General features: G+C 47.8%; 1 protein-coding gene across 2 annotated transcripts in view; it reads left to right on the top strand.

Annotated features, from left to right (window-relative positions):
* The window catches only part of LOC146860417 (uncharacterized), a 200,211-nt gene that overhangs the window by 127,132 nt on the left and 50,157 nt on the right, over positions 1–22,922 (top strand). For both annotated transcript variants that reach the window (XM_085646345.1, XM_085646344.1), the window contains one exon: positions 18,844–19,038. In XM_085646345.1, coding sequence (XP_085502471.1) covers positions 18,844–19,037 — 194 coding nt within the window. In that variant the 3' untranslated portion in view covers position 19,038. The remainder of the gene's footprint in view (positions 1–18,843; positions 19,039–22,922) is intronic.

The raw sequence follows: 22,922 nt of genomic DNA, 5'->3' as shown, positions 1-22,922 counted from the left end.
AGTACGAGTCTGGGGGGGGGAGACCGGTATTACACGCTACCCCGCATCGGATTGGGAAGGCGGACATTGGGCGATGGGATGGTGCCTAAGGGTGTCTCTGCTTTTCTTGCCTGCTCCCTGTCCAGGCTAGCGCCCTGTAGGTGTGGGACTGTGAGCCTATCCCCTACCCCACAAATCTAATTAAAGCATGACACCCGAGATGAATGCAGCTCTGAGTATGAGTCTGGGGGGGGGGGGGGGGGGGTGGCGGTATTACACGTTACCCAGCATCGGATTGGGAAGGCGGACATTGGGAGATGGGGTGGTGCCTAAGGATGTCTCTGCTTTTCTTCACTGCTCCCTGTCAAGGCTAGCGCCCTGAAGCTATAGTTTGCTGGGAAAGGGGAAGAGTTAGTGAATTGGCCTTGCTGTGTGCCTGTTGGTAGCACCTTCGCTCCAGTGTCTTTCAGGCCTTGGTGGGGGGTTTATGTTTGCATAGGCTGTGAGGCATCTTTCCCAGATAGGAAAACTGAGAGGATGTAATGTTAGGGCAGGTCAGAGCTGCCTAACAAGGAACTATGAAAATAGGTTTGAGTCCCAGCTTCAGCTCAACATCCTGTGATTCTGAGCAAATTACTTAATTGTCCTAGGCCTAAAACAAAAATTAATGTGACTTTCTGTAATGTAACTGGTGCTCATGTCATCTCTGCCCTTGTGTGTCTGCTATGTTTGTGTGTTTGCCTGCCTTTGTAGTCCTGTTTTTGTAAGAAACAAGTGAAAGAAAGAGAGAATCAAGACACTCTCAGGAGGTATTTTAAAGAAAATGGGTGGCACTTTGTGTGTACATGTCTGCTCGGCGACAAAGATTCATTAATGACGAAAAAAAGGGTTGGTGGGTGGTTGAGTGAGTGAGTGAGTGAGTGAGTGAGTGGATGGATGAGTGAGCAAGGTTGGATGTCTGGATGGATGAATAGATGGATGGATGAGTGAATGCATGCATGGATGAAAGAGGGTGGATGATTGTCTAAAAGGGTGGATGATGGGTGGATAAGTGAAAGATTGGATGGATGAATGAAAGGGTGGATGATGGATGAGTGAAAGGAGGAATTGAGTGAAAGGGTGGATGGAATGAAAAGGTGGATGGAATAAAAGAGTGAAAGGGTTGATGGATGGATGAGCGAATGGATTGATGGATGATGGAAAAGGTGGATAAAGAGATGGATGAGTGAAAGGATGAATGGATAGGTTTGGAGATGGATGGATTGGTTTGGATATGAAGGGTGGATAGACGGAATGGTGAAAAACTGAATGATGGATGAAAGACTGAATAGACAATAGAATGTAAAGGTTAAATGGTGGACATCAGCAGGTAAATGGTAGGATGAAAGGTTGAATGGATAGATTGGAAGAGACAGGAGATTTCTTCTGGGGAGGGTCATGATTGTTTGCTTCATTTGCTTGGTGCCATAAGAACTTTTCTTCGAAGTGGGGGTATTTTCAGTTTCTTCCTACTCGCATGCTCAAAAATTTATAGTATTGTGCCAAACAGCAATTACAGTATGACATTAAAAAGGTGCAACTATTGCAAAAAAAAGAACATTTTAACATATTATCGCATTTCTCTTTCATTTTGTGTAATAAGTTACCTTGCTTTGTTTATATAAACACATTTCTCATGTGTTTTGGTATGTGCTGCAACTAATATAGAAGTCGTTAAGTATCATCATGTCTGGCCTTTAGCCCCGCCCCTAGCCCCGCCCCCTCACTACACCTGTAGCTCATTTTAATGAGTACCTGCACTTATTTTATCCCATTTAAAGCACTGCCCTCGAGGCACTTGTTATCGCATCTTTGCCCTCGAGGCACTTGTTATCGCATCATTGCCTTTGAGGCGCTTGTTATTGCATCATTGACTTTGAGGCGCTTGTTATCGCATCTTTGCCCTCAAGGCACTTGTTATCACATCTTCGCCCTCGAGGCGAGGTGCTTGTTATCGCATCTTCACCCTCGAGGCGCTTGTTATCGCATCCTCGCCCTCGAGGCACTTGTTATTGCATCCTCGAGGTGCTTGTTATCACATCTTTGCCCTCGATGCGCTTGTGATCGGATTTGTATTTTAACATGGAGCTGGGGTCAAAGTGTATATTCTGATGTAGGCATTATGTGACGAGATGCTTGTTATCACATCGTTGCCCTCGAGACGATTGTTATCGCATCTTCACCGCCGAAGTGCTTGTTATCGCACCTACACCTGCGAGGTGCTTGTTATCGTATCTTAGCCTTTGAGGCGCTTGTTATCGCATCTTCGCCCTCGAGGCGCTTGTTATTGCATCTTTGCCCTCAAGGCACTTATTATCCCATCTTCACCGTCGAGGTGCTTGTTATGGCATGGGATCTTGTCCTGACTAGGGCTGTAGATTGGAACTGTCTCCATTTGTTCTGTGCAGTGAAAACTTGTGTTTTTTGTTTATTTTTGTTTAGGCGCTTGAGAGTGTCTCCCCCAGTCTGCAACAGTCTCTTATCTTTTAACCTGTGTTTTTCTGCAGCTCTGCCCTTGTTTCTGCCAGAGCTATGCCTTTCGTGGCTGTCAGGGCATGCATCAAAACATTAATAACTAGGCCCTAATCCTTGAAACTTCTTACAGAAATGTAATAGAAAACGCATCGGATCAGAGTTTATGTTTCCATCACCGTCACTGAGCTTATAATTTCCTGGTTACACTGCCAGACACTTTGAGGCCTGAATAGATTTATTTACTCTAACCTCAAGCAAGAAAGGTCTTTCTGACTCCCGGGTCTGTGACATGTTTTCCAAAAGTAACAGCATTTCTCTAATTCATGCAGAGGCGCGGCTTTTATGTTTAATTTGTAAAAAAAAAAAAAAAGAGCCAGGGCCCTCCTCAGGGGGCCACTGCAGTTTGCCCCACCCACTGCCCCTGCCAGGGCTGCCAATGAATGTACCAACACAACTAACCACCACACTCTATTTCAGGTCCCACAGCTATGAGAATGGCTTGGGCAGCAGGTAGTCATTTTTGCTGTATATTGAAGGAAGAAACAACTGCTATTATTCTCAACTCTAAATGAGATATACAGCGCCACCATTTGGGAGACTATCGTAAGTGCTGGTGTTGACAATTAAGTCAATAAACAACAAGAGAGAGAGGGAATTTAAGGAGCACTCTTGGTCCCCCAAATCGAATAGTCAAAACAACAAAAGAGTGTGCCTTCTTAGGAGAAGAGCAAGCATGAAGAATCAAACTTGATTCTTTAGAAAGTCCTCACTCACCAACCTGGTTGGTGACATGCTTCATCATCGGGCCCCACCAGGAAGGTCGAGTACCTCCCCGGTGTGCTTCAACGCCAGGATTACTGCGGAGCAGGTTAGTGTTGTCTGGGTGACAAGTGCAAGTGATTGTGAAGTGAGTTTAAAAGTGTCTTGGTTGTGTCCAAAAATAATTTTATTTGTCTGTCAACCAGGCACGGGTAAAAACAAAGTGAGCGATGTATGTGCTGGATAGATTGGTCAGCTATGTCTCACTGTGTGTGGTCAACATGTTTCTGCCTATATGGTGCTAATGGCTAGGCATTCTACAGGACCAGAGTGTTGACCCCGGCGGTATGAGCGCGCTAAGGCTCACCCTAACCAAGAAGTCAAATATGTGAAAAAACAGGAACAATTTTTTGTAACCTCGTGTTACTGCGGGAACCTTCTAAATTGTAGGAACCCAACAATTATATGTGGAGTGATCATTAATCACACCATGGGTCTCGGGAGGGGGGTGGTGGCTAGTAGGCACACCGCCGGCAAAGCCAGGCACCGCTCGGTACCTGATCAAGGCTTGGAAATAGCCAATTTCTTGGAGACGCCCCTGCATGGAAAATGATGAGTAGTGAGAGGATGTGTCTCCTCTGTAACCACAAGAGAGAAGATATTAGCCATATCATCGGTAGTTGCCCTGCTCTAATTGATGAACGTAGGAGGCTGTTAAGGTTGGACTTTAATAGACAAATGATAGGAACATGTCAACAAGCAGTCATAGCCAGTTTACAAGGAGAAAGTTTGCAATTTATGGGCAGACTTCTGAAGTTTATAGAAATAGTGGTGAAGAAACTGCTTAACTGTGGACAATGAGGATTGTTTTATAAATTCTTGGATTCATAAATTGATGAAAAGTATCTTTTAATTATGTGGTCTTAATAATGTATGAAATGTAAGAAGAATTGTACAAAGGTGTTTTAATTGTAAGTTTTTATTAACTGAACAATACATTTTTCATTCATTCATTCATGTAATCCACACAATAAACAGAGTACCCAGTTAGTAATGTACTAACACAGTAGCAGAATATTTATGCATGCCCCCGGGTGTTGTTTCAGTGACCGCGCAAGGGCTCGTGGGACAGCACCCGTAGCTGCCTTCATCATTGCGAGTGCACACGCAGGATAAATGTGAAATGCCTGGATTCTACCTGGAGTCCTTTGAACGTCTGAAAAGATGTTAAATGACGGCAGAGTCTTGGATTACTAAAGACACTTTGTTGTGATTCACGTGCAGCAGTGATGACACAAAGCTGTTATCCCCTACAATTCACAGGGTAGCAGTGATGACAAAAAGGTGTTAACCCCTACAATTCATGGGGTAGCAGTGATGACACGAAGCTTTGAACCCCTACAGTTCATGCAGTAGCAGCAATTACACAAACCTGTTAAACCCTACAGTTTATGCGGCAGCAGTGATGACACAAAGGTGTTAACCCCTAGAATTCATGGGGTAGCAGTGTTAACCCCTAGAATTCATGGGGTAGCAGTGATGACACAAAGCTGTTAACCCCTACAGCTCATGGGGTAGGAGTGATGACACAAATATGTTAACACCTAGAATTCATGGGGTAGCAGTGATGACACAAAGCTATTAACCCCTACAATTTAAGGGGTAGCAGTGATGACACAGAGAGCTGTTAACACCTACAATTAATGGGCAGCAGTGATGACACAAAGCTGTTAACCCTTACAATTATTGGGTGGCAGTGGTGGCACAAAGCTGTTAACCCCTACAATTCATGGGGCAGTAGCGATGACACAAAGCTGTTAACCCCTACAATGCATGGGGTAGCAGTAATGACACAAAGCTGTTAACTCCTTCATGCAGCAGCGGTGATGACACAAAGCTGTTAACCCCTACAGTTCACTCGGCAGCAGTGATGACACATAGCTGTTAACCCCTACAATTCATAGGGTAACAGTGATGACACAAAGCTGTGAACCCATACAATTCATGGGGTAGCAGTGATGACACAAAGCTGTGGACCCCTACAGTTCATGCAGTAGCAGCAATTACACAAACCTGTTAAACCCTACAGTTTATTCGGCAGCAGTGATGACACAAAGCTGTTAGCCCCTACAATTCATGCGGCAGCAGTGATGACACAAAGCTGTTAACCCCTACAATTCATGAGGCAGCAGTGATGACACAAAGCTGTTAACCCCTACAGTTCATTCGACAGCAGTGATGACACAAAACTGTTAACTCTTAGAGTTCTTGGGGTAGCAGTAATGACACAAAGCTGTTAACCCCTTAATGCAGCAGCAGTGATGACACAAAGAGGTAGCAGTGAAGACATAAGGCATATTAAGCCCTGCTCTATAATATGTGATAATACCACGTACAATTATGTGGCACATGAGAAGGAAGAGTTGATGAGAACAATCTGTAATAGATTTATGCACCAAGACATGGTACGCATGACCTGCAAAGGTGTGTGAGTGTGTTTGTGTGTGTGTGTGTGTGTGTGTGTGTAGGGGTGGGGGTTGTTGTCTTGAAATGGAATGTGACAATCAAGGCTTTCTCTCCTTCCCCCCCTGTCTCTTTCCATCCATCCATTCTCTCTCCCTTGCTCTCTCTTTCAGTTCATCCATTCTCTCTCTCTTTCCCATCCAGTCTCTCTCCTCTCTTTCATTCTATCAATTCTCTCACTTCTGTCTCTCCTTAAATTCATCCATAATCTCTCTCGCTTTCTTTTCTCTCTTTTTTCATTCCATTCATTCTCTCTCCTTCTCTCCCCTCCCTCTCTTTCAACCCACTCATTCCATCCATTCTCTCCTCTCCTCTCCTCTCCTCTCCTCTCCTCTCCTCTCCTCTCCTCTCCTCTCCTCTCCTCTCCTCTCCCTCCTTCAGTCTATCCATGCTCTCATCTCACTCTTTCATTTCATTCATTCACTCTCTCTCCTTCTCTCCTCTCTCTCTTTCATTCCATCCATTCTCTCTCTCCTCTTTCTCTCTGCTCTTTCATACCATCCATTCTCTCTCTCCTCTTTCTCTCTGCTCTTTCATACCATTAATTCTCTCTCTCCTTCATACCATCCATTCTCTCTCTCTTTCATACCTTCCACGCTCTCTCGATCCTTCTCTCCTCTCTTTTTCTTTAATTCGATCCATTATCTCTCCTCTCTTTCGGTTATTCCATCCACTCTTTTCCTCTCCCTCCTTCATTCTATTCACTCTCTCTCTCATGTCTCCTTTCTAACTCTCTTTCATTGCATCCATTCTCTTCTCTCCTCTCTCTGTTTGAATCCATCCATCCATCCATTCACTCTCTCTCTCTCTCTCTCTCTCTCTCTCTATCTCTACCTCTCTCTCTCTCTCTCTCTCTCTCTCTCTCTCTCTCTCTCTCTCTCTCTCTCTCTCTCTCTCCAGATCATACATTACTCAATAGCCCAACATTAGTGGGATGCAATTTAATCTGAACAAATCGGTGCTGGAGGTTCATGACTGGGGCTAAGCAAGAATACAAATTCTGTGTCATAGAGGGGTTCGTAAAATATGTCATCACTGTGGATTTCGTACAGTTAGCCTCCATTCTCTCTCTCTCTCCACCTTTGCTAGGAAGATTTCCTTAATTCTAGACTTTGAGATGAAGGCACAGCTATGAGTATTCTCATATACCTCCAATAAGTCCAGTGTACTTAATGAGCTTTTACCAAATTGTAATCACCTTATATTGTATGCAACTCCAATTTCTGGTAGTCCCTAATAATACTCTGATTCACATTTACCGTCTCCTTCTCCAAACCAAAGACCGCAATAAAATGGGTGCTAAATAGGCTATATCTGTTATGAATGGTGCTACGAGTTCAGCGTGGCAATTAAAATTTGAGCAGCTGCTAGGGAGAGCTAGCAACCTTTTGTAGAAGCCACCCTCTATATGCTGCAAGATGTCGAAGCACCCATACCCCAGACCCATACCCCATAAGTGGCCAAGGATATTGCTTTAATATATGGTATATATTTTTATTTATTTCAGGGATAGGTTTAGATCCAAGTTTCTTGATAGAATAAAAAATTGCCCTTAGGCATTTTTATAATACCAAAGCTTTGTTAGCTACCATGTTATTCCAAGTTTGTTTGGCATCAAAAAGACTCCCTAAATAGGAAAAAGTATCCACCACGTCAAGCCCTCCTGTATTTATAAAAAAGGATCGCAAATTTTTCAGGCGACCTCCTGAGACTAGTACAAACATTTTTGCTTCATTAACTCAAAGGTCCAAGTTCTCCATAAAGATCATGTATACCCCAATCAGTATCTGCAGCACTTTCCCAGATCTAGCCATTAGCACAGCATTGTCTGCGTATAATAGTATTGGGAGAGATGGCAGGTGTAGATCTAATCAGTGCGGCCTCTACATTCTCTCTCCCCCATGTTTCATTAAATCCATTCTCTCCTTCCCTCCTTTCTCTCTCTTCCATTCCATCAATTCCCTCTTTCCTTCCATCCTCTCTCTCTCTCTTCCATTTAATCCATTTACCTTTCTCCCTATCCCCTCTCTCTCTTTCGTTCGATCCATTCTCTCCTCTCTTTCATTCGATCCAGTCTCTATCTCCTTCTCTCTCTCTATTTTGTTCCATCCAGTCTCTCTCTATCCTTCTCTCCTTGCTGGTGTTAGATGCTTTGGGCACTGTGCCACTGTTGTCCAGTGCCACAGTGCAAGTGCTCCCTATTGTAAATTGATGTATGAATTAGTGATTCCAGGATTGGCTGATTTGGTTTACTTGTCAGGCCCTAGTATAGTGCACCAGGAGTGCCCAGGGCTTGTAAATCCAAATGCTGCTGGTGGGCTTGCAGCACTAGTTGTGCCACCCACAGAAGCAGCCTGTAAAAGTGTGTCTAAGGCCTGCCATTGCAGAGCCTGTGTGCAGTCTGGTACTGCCATACTGACTGGGCAAGTGCACCCACTCACCAGTCCCTAAACCTTCCCTTTTCTTCATATCAGACACCCCTATGATAGGCACAAGGGCAGGGTTCATTGTAAGTATAAGGTAGGACATGCCCTGATGTGTGTGGCATGTCCTAATAGTGAATTACAGCCATTTTTGTTTTTCACTATTGCAAGGCTACCTGTTCCCCATAGGCCAGAATGGACAGTTTGATTATTACATCTTATAATCCTAACTGACTCAGGGAACATGGTAGAAATTTGAGTTTAGTATGCCTGAACTCAGAATGATAAAATACATCTTTTAGTGAAGTTGGTTTTAACATTCTGTGTTAGAAAATACCACTTTTAGAAAGTAGGTATTTTCTTGTCTAACCATCCAAACCTGCCTCTGCTAGGCTGTGTATTCCTTGTCTGGAGTTTGAGTGACAGGGGCTGGGGAAATTCCAGGAGACAGGGTGAGTCAGCCCAGGGCTGAATAGAGAGATCTGCATCTAGATGGGTGGGAGGGGTTGCACCTGGGACCTGAATAGGGTTGTCCACATTGCTGGCTCCACCTCTTGTGGTGCGTCTGATGTCTCTGCCCTGCACTGTGAAAGGAAAGAAGGAGTCTTGTCAACAAAGTGCTCCAGGACTGACCAGAACTGGTTTGGACTAGGCTTAGGGAAAAATAGTTAAGTCATCGCAGGTCCACCGAAGCGCCTCGAATCGCCGGAGAAGAGGATTGACATCGCATCAGATGCTGCCGCATCTCCAGGAAGTGTGTCACAGGGCCTGTCGCGGCTCATCGCCGGAGAAGAGGATCAATGTTGCATCAGACGCCACTGCATCACTGGGAAGAGTGTTGCAGGGCCTGTCGCGGCTCGCATCGTTGTGGAAGCAACTCGCATCGCCAGGGGAGAGGATCGACGTCGCAACAGAGGCCACCGCATCACTGGGAAGCGTGTCGAGGCTCGCATTGTGAGGAAACATCTCGCATCGCCAGAGAAGAGGATCGACGTCGCAATAGATGCCACCGCATCACCGGGAAGCTTGTCGCATCAAGAAAAAAGCGCCATCCTTTTTTCTTTGCACCAGATCTTCAACTCATCACCGTCCTTGCAACACTTTTGTTGTCTTGCGTTACGCATCTTAAGGTACATTGAACTCTGAGTGTCGCATTTACCATCTTAAGAGAATTAAGCTAATTCTACCATTTTAAAGTACAGTATTGTGGATTTTTTGTCGTTTGTGGTCTTGTGATAAGTCTATATAAAGAATACTTATTTCTGATAAAAAACTTGTGTGGTGTCCATCTGTAGTGTTGTCACTTGATTACTGTATGTGTTCACAAATGCTTTACACACTTCCTCTGAGATAAGCCTGTCTGCTCGTGCCAAGCTACCAAAGGGGTGAGCAGGGGTTATTTTAGGAGTGTACCCCCTTACCCTGACTAGACGCAAGGGTCCCTATTTGTCACAGGTACCTACCTATGCCAACTAGACCCCCAAATCTAACATTGCTGGCAGCAGTGGGATTCTGGACTTGCATTTGTGACTCATGTACAGTGATTGGTGAACACTACTAGTGAGTGCGGACCAAAACGTGACCATATACTTTTTGTGGATTATTTTTCTGGGACTTTCTATTTTTCCAAAGAACTGCCAAGTTTAACAAACATGGAGAAAGCAGCATCCATAGCATCAGTTGATAATGATTGGGAAGAGGAGAAATTGGAATGCTACACAGTTAACCAGCTCAAGCACTTCTGCAGGAGGTTCAAAGTTTTTATGATCGGTATAACCAGAAAAGAGGATTTCCAAAAGGCGCTGAGGGCCTGGATGGAAGCTAGGAATACCCCTGAGAATGAGGAAGGGTATGAGAATGCAGGTGGGCAGCTGGAAGGGCCATTGGGTCCAGGAAGGAGGAGTGCAGTCTCTCCATCGGGTAGCGGTGTTTCTGCCAAAAGCCTGTCTCCAGAGGAGTTGGAGGGCAGGGAAAGATGTAGAGTGCATGAGATGGAGCTGACCAAGCTCAAGTTAAATGGGCAGTGGGAGTTTGAATTGCAAGCTAAGAAATTAGCCATGGAAGAGAAGAAAATGCAGTTTGAACATGAGAAGATTTTGAGGGAGTTGGAATTGAAGGCCAAGAGCATAGAGGTTACTCCCTCTGGTGGCAGCACACCGTCAATGCCTGTTGAATCTAGGGTGTATATTCCTAAGGATGTGGTTAGAGAGTTTTATAAGAATGATGACATTGGGCAGTGGTTCAAGGCCTATGAGGTAGCCATTACTTTCCACCAGGTCCCTGAGAAGGATTGGGGAGCGGGGTTGAGGGGGTGGTTCCTTAGTGAGGGGCTGGATACACTGTTAGACTTGCCTGCTATTGTCCATAATTCGTATAGCCACATGAAAGATGCATTAATGTCCAGGTATGGTTTAACTCCTGAATTGTATAGACAGAGGTTCAGAGGTTGCAAGAAGATAGAGAACAGAACCTGGGTGGAATATGTCACTTTTTTCTGCAGAGCATTGGATGGTTGGGTAAAGGGTAGCAAAGGTAATGATTTTCAGGGGCTCCTTGATTTAATTACATGGGAGCACTTGTCCAGTAATTGTTTTCCAGAGCTACACAGCACCTGATTGATAGTAGGCTGACTAATCCTAGGAAGCTTGTTGAGGAGGCGGACCGCTGGGTCAGTACCAGGGTCCACAAGGGTCACATGGGAGATTCAGCCAAGAGTGGGCAGGGTCCCAAGCAGAAGAGTGGGGGGACAAGGGTAAACAGAGGGAGGTCCATAGAAGGCCTCAAAGTAATCCCCAAGGGAACCAAGGGAAAGGTTCTCAGCCTCTCCCCCAGAAACCATCAGGGACCCCGACAGGTCCACCTGTTCAAGGGGGACCCCTGAGATGCTACAAATGTGGAGACCTGTGTCATAGAGTGAATTATCCCAGGTGCCGCCAGTTTGTAAAGACAGCACCCCCTGGTGCAGCCCCCGGCAGATGGCTAGTGTAACCCTGGGTGAGGAGATGGGTGCCCAAGGTGGGTGGGGGCCAGCAGAGATGTCCCTTGTCTCTTTAGGAGACTGTGAGGTGGTCCCCAGGACCCAGTTGCCTGATAACACTAAGAAATACAGGCAGTGGGTGACCATCAATGGCCATAGAGTGGAGGCACTTAGAGATACAGGAGCCAGTGTGACAGCTGTCAAGTGTCACCTGGTATCTCAAGAGCAGGTTGTCCCCAATGCATTCTATCCAGTTGTTGCTGCTGACAACCCAGAGAGTCACTGCAAGGTGGCTCAGGCACCCTTTGAGTGGGGGGTCTCTGGTAGTCTTCAGGTAGCTGTGAGGCCCGCCATGCCTGTTGACTGTTTGTTAGGGAACGATCTGGAGAGCTCACCTTGGGCGAAGGTGGAGCGAAGTGCTCATTTGGAAATGTTGGGTCTGCCTGACTGGGCGTGTGTCACCACACGGTCCATGGCAGCCAGTAGGGATTCTCAAGAGGACCTGGAGCCTGAGAGGGGGACCCAGGTGCTTGCCTTAGAGAGAGGAGGCAGGGGGTACGGGAAACCGGCCCCCGAAGTTCCCACGGTCCAGGAGGAAGCAGGCCCTGAGGGGTATGCCCTGGAGCCTACAGGGGAACAGGTAGCTGAACTGGGGGTCTTGCCTGAGGTGACCCATTGGCAGCAAGAAGGAGGACCTTCCAGGGAGGAGTTCTGTGAGGAGCAGAACAAGTGCCCTTCTCTCATGGGTCTGCGGCAGCAGTCTGCAGACCAGGCAGCAGGTGATCAGTTTGGGTCACATTGGGTCTACTGGGAGAATGGTCTCCTGTATTCTGAGCCTAAGGTTGCTGAGCCTGGGTCAGCCCATGTGCTGGTGGTACCCCAGTGCTTCAGAGCCTTCCTACTGGGGCTGGCTCATGATGTGCCATTGGCAGGACATTTGGGGCAGGACAAGACCTTTGAGAGGTTTGTCACCCACTTTTATTGGCCCCAAATGAGCACGAGTTCAAACACTCACTGCAGGACATGTTGGACTTGCCAGGCAAGTGGAAAGAGTGGGAGGAAGCGAAAGACTCCTCTCCAGCCATTCCCTGTGGTCAGCACCCCCTTTGAACGGGTGGGTATTGACATTGAGGGGCCACTGGACCCCAAGCCAGCCATGGGCAACAGGTTCATCCTGGTCTTGGTGGACCATGCCACCCGGTACCCGGAAGCCATACCTCTGAGGACAGTGACGGCCCCGTGGTAGGACAAGCACTGATGGCAATTTTCTTACCAGTAGGATTCCCTAGAGAGGTAGTGTCTGACCGAGGTGCCAACTTCATTTCGAAGTATATGAAGTCCCTGTGGCAGGAATGTGGGGTAACCTACAAATTTACCACTCCTTACCACCCCCAAGGAAATGGGTTGGATGAAAGGTTCAACCAAACCCTAATAGGCATGATTATGGGTCTTGAGGAACCTATGAGGCGTAAGTAGGACGTCCTCTTACCATGCCTGCTCTTTGCTTACCGTGAGGTGCCACAGAAATCTTTACGGTTCAGTCCCTTTGAGCTTTTCTATGGACACCTAGTGAGAGGACCTCTAAGTTTGGTCAAAGAAGGCTGGGAGCAATCTCCCAGGAAAACTCCCGTGGATGTATATAGGTACATGCTGAACTCTAGGAACCAAACTAGGCGTTTCAGGCAACTCGCTGAGGCGAATCTGGAAGCCAGCCAGGAGATGAAGCGGCGGTACGACCAGAATGCCACTCTGGTAGAGCTTCAGCCTGGACAGAAAGTGTGGGTGATGGCCCCAGTGGAGCCCTGCACGCTCCAGGATAAGTGGACCGGACCATTTGAGGTTGTGGAGCGCAAAAGTCCGGTTACTTACTTGGTGGACTTGTGGTCTCCCAGGAACCCTTTGAGGGTCCTGCATGTCAACCGCCTGAAGCCCCACTTGGAGAGGTCCCAAGTGGGCATGCTCTTAGCGACAGATGGTGGAATGGAGGAGGAGACCAAGCATCTTCCGGACCTCCTGTCAGCAACAGAGCAAGGGTCAGTAGATGGTGTCAACCTCTCTTCCACCCTGACCCCTGAGCAACAGAATGACTGCCGCCAGTTGCTGGGACAGTTTTCTGATCTGTTCTCCCTGATTCCCGGTATCACTGGTTTGTGCGTCCATGATATGGACACTGGGGATAGTACACCTGTGAGGCACAAAACCTACAGGGTGACTGACAGGGTGAGAGCTTGCATCAAGGAGGAGGTCTCCAAGGTGCTTGCATTAGGGGTGATTGAGTCCTCTAACAGTCCTTGGGCCAGCCCAATGGTCTTGGTCCCAAATGCTGCCGCACCGGGTGCCACGCCAGAACTACGGTTCTGTGTAGACTACCGAGGGCTCAATTCAGTCACCAGGACTGACGCGCACCCCATCCCCAGAGCTGATGAGCTCACAGATCAGCTAGGGGCAGCATGGTACCTCAGCACGTTTGACTTAACGTCTGGGTACTGGCAGATCGCCTTGACTGATGGGGCAAGAGAGAGGTCAGCATTCTCCACACCAGATGGGCACTACCAGTTATCCCCTTTGGGATGAAGAATGCCCCTACCACCTTTCAGAAGTTGGTCAACCAGGTTTTGGCTGGACTGGACGAGTTCAGTGCCGCCTTCCTGGATGACATCGCAGTGTTCAGCGCCAGTTGGGAAGAACATCTGCGTCACCTCTGGGAAGTGTTGATGGCGCTGCGGAGTGCAGGCCTCATGATCAAGGCGAGTAAGTTTCTAGATCGGGCAGGGTTCCGTGGTGTTCTTGGGACACCATGTTTAGAGCGGCCAGGTGGCGCCCCTGCAGCCCAAAATTGAAACCATCCTGGCTTGGGAGCCCCCCAAAACCCAGACAGAGGTGAGAGCTTCTTTAGGACTAACGGGTTACTACAGGAGGTTTGTCAAGGGGTATAGCAACATTCTTGCACCCTTGACCGCGCTGACTTCCAGGAAGCAGCCCAAGAAAGTGATTTGGACTGACACATGTCAGAACGCTTTTGAGGCCCTGAAAACTGCTATGTGCACGGCACCCGTGCTCCTGGCACCCAACTTCTCCAGAGAGATCATAATAGTCCAAACAGATGCTTCAGAGCATGGTGTGGGGGCTGTTTTGGCACAGATGAATTAGAAGGGCCTAGATCAACCCATAGCCTTCATCAGTAGGAGGTTACTTCCACTGGAACAGAGGTGGAGTGCTATTGAGTGTGAGGCATTTGCTGTGGTCTGGGCACTGAAGAAGCTGAGACCATACCTGTTTGGGACTCACTTCCGGGTTCAGACAGACCACAAGCCCCTCAGATGGTTGATGCAGATGAGGGGTGACAATCCAAAGCTGTTGAGGTGGTCCATTTCCATACAGGGGATGGATTTCACAGTGGAACACTGCCCTGGTACAGAACATGCCAACACTGATGGTCTGTCCAGATTTTTCTGCCTTAGTGATGAGAACTCCCAGGAGGTATGGTAGTTCTCCCCACATTTCAGCTGGAGGGGACAGGTGTTAGACCTGGCACCTTGGCGTGGGTTTCCCTTCCATTTTTTGCTGTTGCCTCATGTGTTTTTGCTGGTGTTATATGCTTTGGGCACTGTGCCACTGCTGTCCAGTGCCACAGTGCAAGTGCTCCCTATTGTAAATTGATGTATGAATTAGTGATTCCATGATTGGCTGTTTTGGTTTACTTGTCAGACCCTAGTACAGTGCACCAGGAGTGCCCAGGGCTTGTAAATCCAAATGATGCTGATGGGCTTGCAGCACTGGTTGTGCCACCGACAGAAGCAGCCTGTAAAAGTGTGTCTAAGGCCTGCCATTGCAGAGCCTGTGTGCAGTCTGGTACTGCCATGCTGACTGGGCAAGTGCACCCACTCACCAGTCCCTAAACCTTCCCTTTTCTGCATATCAGACAGCCCTATGGCAGGCCCAAGGGCAGGGTGCATTGTAAGTATAAGGTAGGACATGCCCTGATGTGTGTGGCATGTCCTAATAGTGAATTACAGCCATTTTTGTTTTTCACTATTGCAAGGCTACCTGTTTCCCATAGGCCAGAATGGGAAGTTTGATTATTACATCTTATAATCCTAACTGACTCAGGGAACATGGTAGAAATTCGAGTTTAGTATGCCTGAACTCAGAATGATAAAATACATCTTTTAGTGAAATTGGTTTTAACATTCTGTGTTTGAAAATACCACTTTTAGAAAGTAGGTATTTTCTTGTCTAACCATCCAAACCTGCCTCTGCTAGGCTGTGTATTCCTTGTCTGGAGTTTGAGTGAAAGGGACTGGGGGAAATTCCAGGAGACAGGGTGAGTCAACACAGGGCTGAATAGAGAGATCTGCATCTAGATGGATGGGAGGGGTTGCTCCTGGGACCTGAAAAGGGCTGTGCTTTCCCTCCACAATGCTGGCTCCACCTCCTATGGTGCGTCTGATGTCTCTGCCCTGCACTTTGAAAGGAAAGAAGGAGTCTTGTCAACAAAGTGCTCTAGGACTGACCAGAACTGGTTTGGACTAGGCAAAGGCCTCTCTGCCTTCAGAGAACAAACAGAAACTGGATATGAATATTGGGACCCAAACCCAAGAACTCTAGATCACTTTGGGAAACAAGAAGAAACCTTTGATGAGGCGTGGAACCAGAAGAGACTGAGGAGAGACTATCCCTAAGCCTGAGGGACTGGCCTGCAGTGGTTGCCCGACTGCCAAAGAAAGGAGAAAGGACTTTGTGTGCACTTTATTCAACGTGTGAAGGATCTCCAAGGGCTTGGAAAAGAGCTTGCCTCCTGCTGAAGTCTCAGGGACAACAGACTTCACCCACCAGCTCCCCAGAGTTCTTTGGAAGTGTCTGCTGTTTTGCGAGGTTTTCTGAGGGACTGCGTGTCATAAGGAGCTGGAGGCACAACTCACGAACAAGAAGCGTGTCGCCGAACTGCCACTGCCCCTTCACAACACGAAGCACCTCGCATCGCCGGAGAAGAGGATCGACGTCGCAATCAGATGCCGCTGCATCACTAGGAAGCGTGTCACAGAAGAATCGTTGAGTCATCCCGGGTCCACCGAATCCCCTTCGAGCGCCGGAGAATGGGATTGACGTCGCATCAGACGCTGCCGCATCTCCGGGAAGCGTGTTGCAGGGCCTGTCACCACTCATCGCTGGAGAAGAGGATCGAAGTCGCATCAGACGCCGCCGCATCACCGGGAAGAGTGTCGCAGGGCCTGTCGCGGCTCACATCATTGTGGAAGCATCTCGCATCGCCAGGGGAGAGGATCAACCTCACAACAGATGCTGCCGCTTCACTGGGAAGCGTGTCGCATGGCCTGTCGCGGCTCACATCGTGAGGAAATATCTCGCATCGCCGGAGAAGAGGATCGAAGTCGTAGCAGACGCCGCCCCATCACCGGGAAGCATGTTGCATCAAGAAGAAAGCGCCATCCTTGTTTCTTTGCACCAGATCTTCAACGCATCACCGTCCTTGCAACACTTTTGTTGTCTTGCATTACGCATCTTAAGGTACATTGAACTCTGAGTGTCACATTTACCATCTTAAGAGAACTAAGCTAATTCTACCATTTTAAAGTTCACTTCCTTCTGTTTTTCTTTCATTCCATCCATTCTCCCTCTCTTCTTTCTTGCTCTCTTTTATTCCATCCATTTTATCCTCTCCTCTCTCGCTCTCTTTTCTATTCAATCCATTCTCTCTATTCCATTCTCTCTCTTGCTCTTGCATTCCATCCATTCTCTCTCTCCTCTCACTCTTTCATTTCATCCATTTGTTCTATCCTATCTTTCTTTTTCATTCTATCTATTCTCTCTCTCCTTCTCTCCTCTCACTCTCATTCCATCCATTCTCTCACGCTCCTCTGTTCTCTCTTTCATTCCATGAAATGAAATGGAATTTATAAAGCGCGATGGCTACCCGTAGGCCTCCCAGCGCTGCAGATAAACAGGCAAGAAGCAGGAGGTAAGGAAAGAAGCTTAAAACAACCAGGTTTTTAATGACTTACGGAAGGATAAGAGATTAGGTTCCTTACGTAATTAAAGTGGAAGAGCATTTCATCCAGTGGCACCATTATATAAAAAGGAGCGGCCACCACATCCATCTATTCTCCCTCTGCTTCTCTCTCTTCTCCTTCTCTGATCTCTCTATCTACTCCCCCTCCCTCCTTATCTCTCTCTCTTGAAGCCTCCCTGTACATTCTGCATTTAACCCCTAGAGAGCTTGGGGCGGCAGTGACAGAAGGACCTAGAGTGTCCCTGGGCTTTTAAAACCTGCTTCCAAGGGTGCCACACCTCCTGGGAAAATGCTGGTTAGTCAACAATGGAGTTTTGTCTTCTAGACCTATAGTTTAGTGGACTAAATCTCTCCCCAGTTTCCCCACTCTATCCAGAAATCAGAGGATTTTCTGTCACCAGCCAAGAGTAATCATTAGGCAAGACTGTTTTATTTTATTATAATAATTAACTGGGTCATGCAAAAATCGCTGTTTGCGACTTTATAGTGTATTTATGGAGGAAGCAATGAAAACAGATTGTTACTTGTGTGTGTTTGCCTCTGTGTTACATGCATGTTTGTGTGTTCCTGCATCTGTGTTATGTGCAGGTGTGTGTGCCCCTGTCTCTGTATTACATGCATGTGTGCTTTTGTGTATGTGTGTCTGTCTGTCTAACATACATGCATGTGGGTGTTACTGCCTCTGTGTTACATCCATGTGGGTGAGCCTGCCTCTGTGTTACATGCATGTGTGTGTGTGCCTGCATCGGTGTTAGATGCATGTATGTGTGTGTGCCTATGACTGCGTTGCATGCATATGTATGTGTGTCTGTTTGTACATTACACACATGTGTGCATATATGTGCCCCTGTGTTACTGTATTTCACACGTGTGTGTGTGTATGTCTGCCTCTGTTACATGGATTTGTGTGTGTGCCTGCCTCTGTGTTACATGCATGTATGTGTGTGCCTACATCTGCGTTACATGCATGTGTATCTGCTTCTACGTTACAGGCATGTGTATGTGCCCCTGTATCTGTGTTACATACATGTGTGTGTGTGTCTGCATCTGTTACATGGATACATGTGTGTACCTGCCTCTGTGTTACATGCATGTATGTGTGTGTGTGCCTACATCTGCATTTCATGAATATTTGTGTGCCCCTGTGTCTGTGTTACATGCATGTGTGTCTGCCTCAGTTACATGGATATGTGCATGTGCCTGCATCTGTGTTATATGTGTGTGTGCCTGCTTCTGTGGTACATGGCTGTGTTTGTATGTGCCTGCCTCAGTGTTACATTCATGCATGTGTGTGTGCCTTCCTCTGTGTTACATACATGTGTGTGTGCACCTGTCTCTGTTTTACATGCAAATGTGTGTGCCTGCCTCTGTGTAACATGCATGTGTGAGTGCCTGCCTCTGTGTAACATGCATGCGTGTGTGCCTGCCTCTGTGTTACATGGCTTTGCGTGTATGTGCCTGCCTCTGCGTTACATGCATATGTGTGTGTGTGCCTCTGTGGTACATGGATGTGTGTGTGTGTCTGCCTCAGTGTTACATGCATACATGAGTGTGCCTGTCTCTGTGTTGCTTGCATTTGTGAGTGTGTCTGCCTGTCTCTGTGTCACCAACTAAAGAAACAGTATTTGCTTTCTTCACAGGGGCGATCACCAGCATAAGCAAGAGCTGTTCAGCTTCTTGTACACCGGGCGTGGTGTCTGATGGGAAGATGATGACAGTGTATTACTGCTGTAAGACTGACCTGTGCAACGGCGAGGCCAGTGTGAGGCCCCACAGCATGGTAATCTCCCTGGTGGCTGCTGTCAGTGCCCTGCTCATCAGAGCTGGACTCTAAGGTGAGGCCAGGCAGCTAAACCTGCTCTCCACTCCCTTAGTGTCAGATGTGGAAATTACTCATTTGAATAAAGTCATTGAATACATCATGAACTCTTTTGCACTGTACACGTTAGCTTCATTATTGGTTCCAGGTTCACCACAGAGCCTAATTGTGATACCTATTGAGTTGTCATTAGTGTATGTATTACCTAGTAGTTATAGTTAGAACCTAGTTTCCATAGGAAAAGCATTTTTTGATTTGCTAATAACTTTGGCGTCGTTTGACGAATGTTCACGAAATTCTCGAAAAAAAGGTCTATCTAGGTCAGCTCCTATCCTGTAAGTTTGGGGGTGATTCGTCAAGCGGGGGCTGAGAAAATAGGGGGTCCGAAAAAGTGTTTTCCCTATGTTAATTTCCATAGGAAATTTTATTACAGGCTACAGCCCGAACTGCTGAACGGAATTACACCAAATTTGGCAAAAAGGTATAGCTTGGTTCAGAAAGCGACCTTTTTTTTAAATGGTATAAATCCATTTAGTAGTTGTTGAGAAATTCAAAAAATATAAGTCAAAAAATCAATTTCCCATAGGAAACTTTAGCCAAGGCTACAGCCCGAACTGCTGAACGGAATTACACAAAATGTAGCAAAAAGGTAGAGCTTGATTCAGAAAGCTACTTTTTTTTAAATGCTGCAAATCCGTTCAGTAGTTGCTGAGAAATTAAAAAAATAAACGTTTCAATATCTGGGGCAAGAGTGGATTCTTGCACCCTCCCGGCCACGAGTTTCACTGTAATTGGCTGCCACAGATTAAAAAAGAAGAAAAGGGGGCAGGGTAGAGACCCCCTGATCCCCTAGTCCTGTTCAGGGGCTCCCAGAATGATCCCCAGGCCCCAATTTGTTTTTGAAACGTCATACGAATGCGCGCTGGGTGCGCGAATACGGACGAAAACATTTTTCAAAAATGAAGTGGGGGCTTCCCCACTTCATTTAAATGAGCCCCTGGGTGGGCCAGGTTCCAGGGGCAATCCTATAATTATATTGCGGGGGCCTGTGGTGCCTCTGCAGCCCAGGGGACCGCCACCTTCCGGGGGCTATGTAAATAAGGTGCGGGAGGGCACATGACCCTCCCGCAGCCCCGGGGACCGCCACCTCCCCGGGACTTGTTTTGTAATTATTGAGGGGCCTCCGAGGCCCCCCCAAACCCAGTGGATTGCCGCCCCCAGGGCTTTAATTAAATATGTAGGGGGGCCTCGTGGGCCCCACGAAGCCCCGGGGACCACCACCTCCCCGCGTGGTCCCCCTCCTGGAGCCCTTGATGGCCCTGGGGACCGCCATTACCCAGGGCCGGCTCCTGCAATGTCCCGGGGAGCCCACCCCCAGGACATTGTTGTTTGCTATGACAGGGTGAAAGCACATCTCCCACCCTGTCATAGCAAACCCTGGTTTGCTTCGTTGAAGCGAGAGGAGGAAAACCTGCTCTCACTTCAATAAAGCACAGCAGGATTGCTTTTGGGAAAGGGGGGCTGTATGTTAGCAGCTCCCCTTGCCCAAAAGCAATGCCGGTTCCTGCAGGAGGCGGTGGGACCTCGGGGTCATTGGTGCTTCCTCCATGGTCCCCAATGAAGAGCCCAGGCCCCGGGGTATGGGGTCCCGGGGGCCAGAACTGGACAAGGGAAGGGGTACCATGTGGCCCCCCTTCCTAATGATTAATAAAAACATTCAAGAATTGGGCATGGCCCAGGTGATGGGGTCCTCAGGGTGAATATAAATTAATGGAAGTGGACGTTTTTTTTTAGAAAAGTTTGCAGTGGCGATCCTAACACAGTGCTCAGCATGGCCCCCTAGTGTGAACGCGCTGGGTGCGTGACTCTCAGCACGACACTCTAGTGTGAACGCGCTGGGTGCGCGTCTCTCAGCGTGGCCCCCTAGTGTGAACGCGCTGGGTGTGGGGCTCTCAGGGCGGCACCTGAGTAATTCACAGGTCTTTAAAGACCATTTACCTGTAAATGAGGCTTTGTTGTGTTTTCACCTCTTCTTAGAGCCCCTGCATCTCCACTCTTCCCATGACTGGAAGAATTAGCCCCCCTCCCAAATTTTTATCAGCCTCCCCTGAAATTTGGCTATAGTTGCGCCCCTGACTGGCGTTCGCCAGCTCGGTCCACTCTGCTTACGCTTCCAGAATTCCGTAGATTCTTTCCGCCGTATGTCAATGATCCAGCTGTGGGGTTGGGTATATCTTGCAGACAGGATTCTGGGCCTTTTATTACCGGTGGTCCACGAACCCAGTAGCTCGCATTAGGGGATCCAGTGGAAGGGACTCCGGGGAACTAACAGTCAGAATTCCTTGAGCTAGAGATTAACTACCTGGGAGGGTATCCACTGAATGAGAATGCAGTATACCACAATGAGAATTTCAAGCTCCTGGACTCGGTTTTCCAGGCATCCGTGTGGTATTCCTGCTACCCAGTGGCCCAGATTTTAGTGGGCGGGAACCCAGGGTACTACAGCAAAGGCTGTGGGGTTCCCGTAGCAAAGAAGGTGGGTGCCTCAGGAACCGCGCGGTGCCTACTCACGCTCCGTGCGTTATGTCGGCTCTCCCGAGGCTTGGTTTGCAATCCTGATGCTCCGCCGGGGTTGCCACTGGTTGGCAGCCAATTAGAGCTAAGCTCGTGCTCAGGGGTTAGGCTCCGCCAGTATATGTACTTATCCAATCATTTCGCCAATCCCCGAGTACTTATAAATTCACCATGCACTCTCCTTGCAGTACTCTAATCATCCAGTCTCTACCCTGTACTCATAGAATGACCCAGACAAAGTTACATAACCGAGGTCTTCCCCACTGCCAGAGGTAACATGGTTGTGTGAGCAGTCAACAGCACAATGTAATGTGGTAGGGACGAGGGCCATCATGCATACATAATGAGCACAAGGACACAGTTAGATAGATAGTGGAACTGGCTACAGGCACGTGTGCTCGGCCTCTTTTTATTACCAGGGTCACATGTCCATTGAAGTCTGTGCTGGATGCGTGTGGGGTGAGTGTAAGCCAGCCCTCAGGGAATGGTTGGTGCAGGCAACAACTACAACAGTGATCATAGGATCACACACAGAGATTCAATCATAAAGGATCCATGACTTGTGGTGCACTAACGTGGGGCACCGGATCTTAAATCACACACAAAAGATTGTATCGTAAATGGTCCATGACTTGTGGTGCACTGAGGTAGGGGCACCAGAGATGAGCCTGCTGATGTGAAGAAATTGTTAATGTCCCTTCGGGATATTCTTGCTGCCTGAGGTGACATTGTTGCGTCCGGTGGCTACAGCACGAAAGTCAATCATAAAGGGTCCATGAGTTGTAATGCACAGAGTTAGTGGCACCCGAAGAGCACAGTGTGTGCGCATCCAGTGATGATGGCATACCCTTGCAGGACAGGATTGGATTGGATATGTGTGAGACCTGCTGACCGCAATGTAGGCTGGAGGCAGCGGTCAGCAAGGGCCTATAACCACATGGGGTTGACTTGTAGTGCACTGAGTTAGTGGCAACAGTGGCACTCAGCGTGTTACGTGGTTCGGGCGGGCCGCACCGGGAGCAATTGTCTTTTCCCTAATAAATTCTGCGTCAATAAGGCCACGTGGCGGTGACTTGTGGTGCACTGAGTTAGTGGCATCAGAAGCGTTCAGCGTGTGCACAGTCAGCGATGATGCGTGGTGCGGACAGGCCGCACTGGGTGCAATGTCTGTTTCCTACTGGACTGTAACATCTGCAATCGTGACTCGATCTGAATTGTAAGCCCTGCTGTCTGCAGTGAAGATGGAAGGCAGTAGTCAGCACAGACATCGAGAAATGCTTTTTGTCATTTCCTCTGGACAAAATCCGAGGACATAGAGTACAATTC

This window comes from Triturus cristatus, chromosome 3_1 (assembly GCF_964204655.1).
Source record: "Triturus cristatus chromosome 3_1, aTriCri1.1, whole genome shotgun sequence".
NCBI lineage: Eukaryota > Metazoa > Chordata > Amphibia > Caudata > Salamandridae > Triturus > Triturus cristatus.
This window is presented reverse-complemented; position numbering and strand designations above follow the sequence as displayed.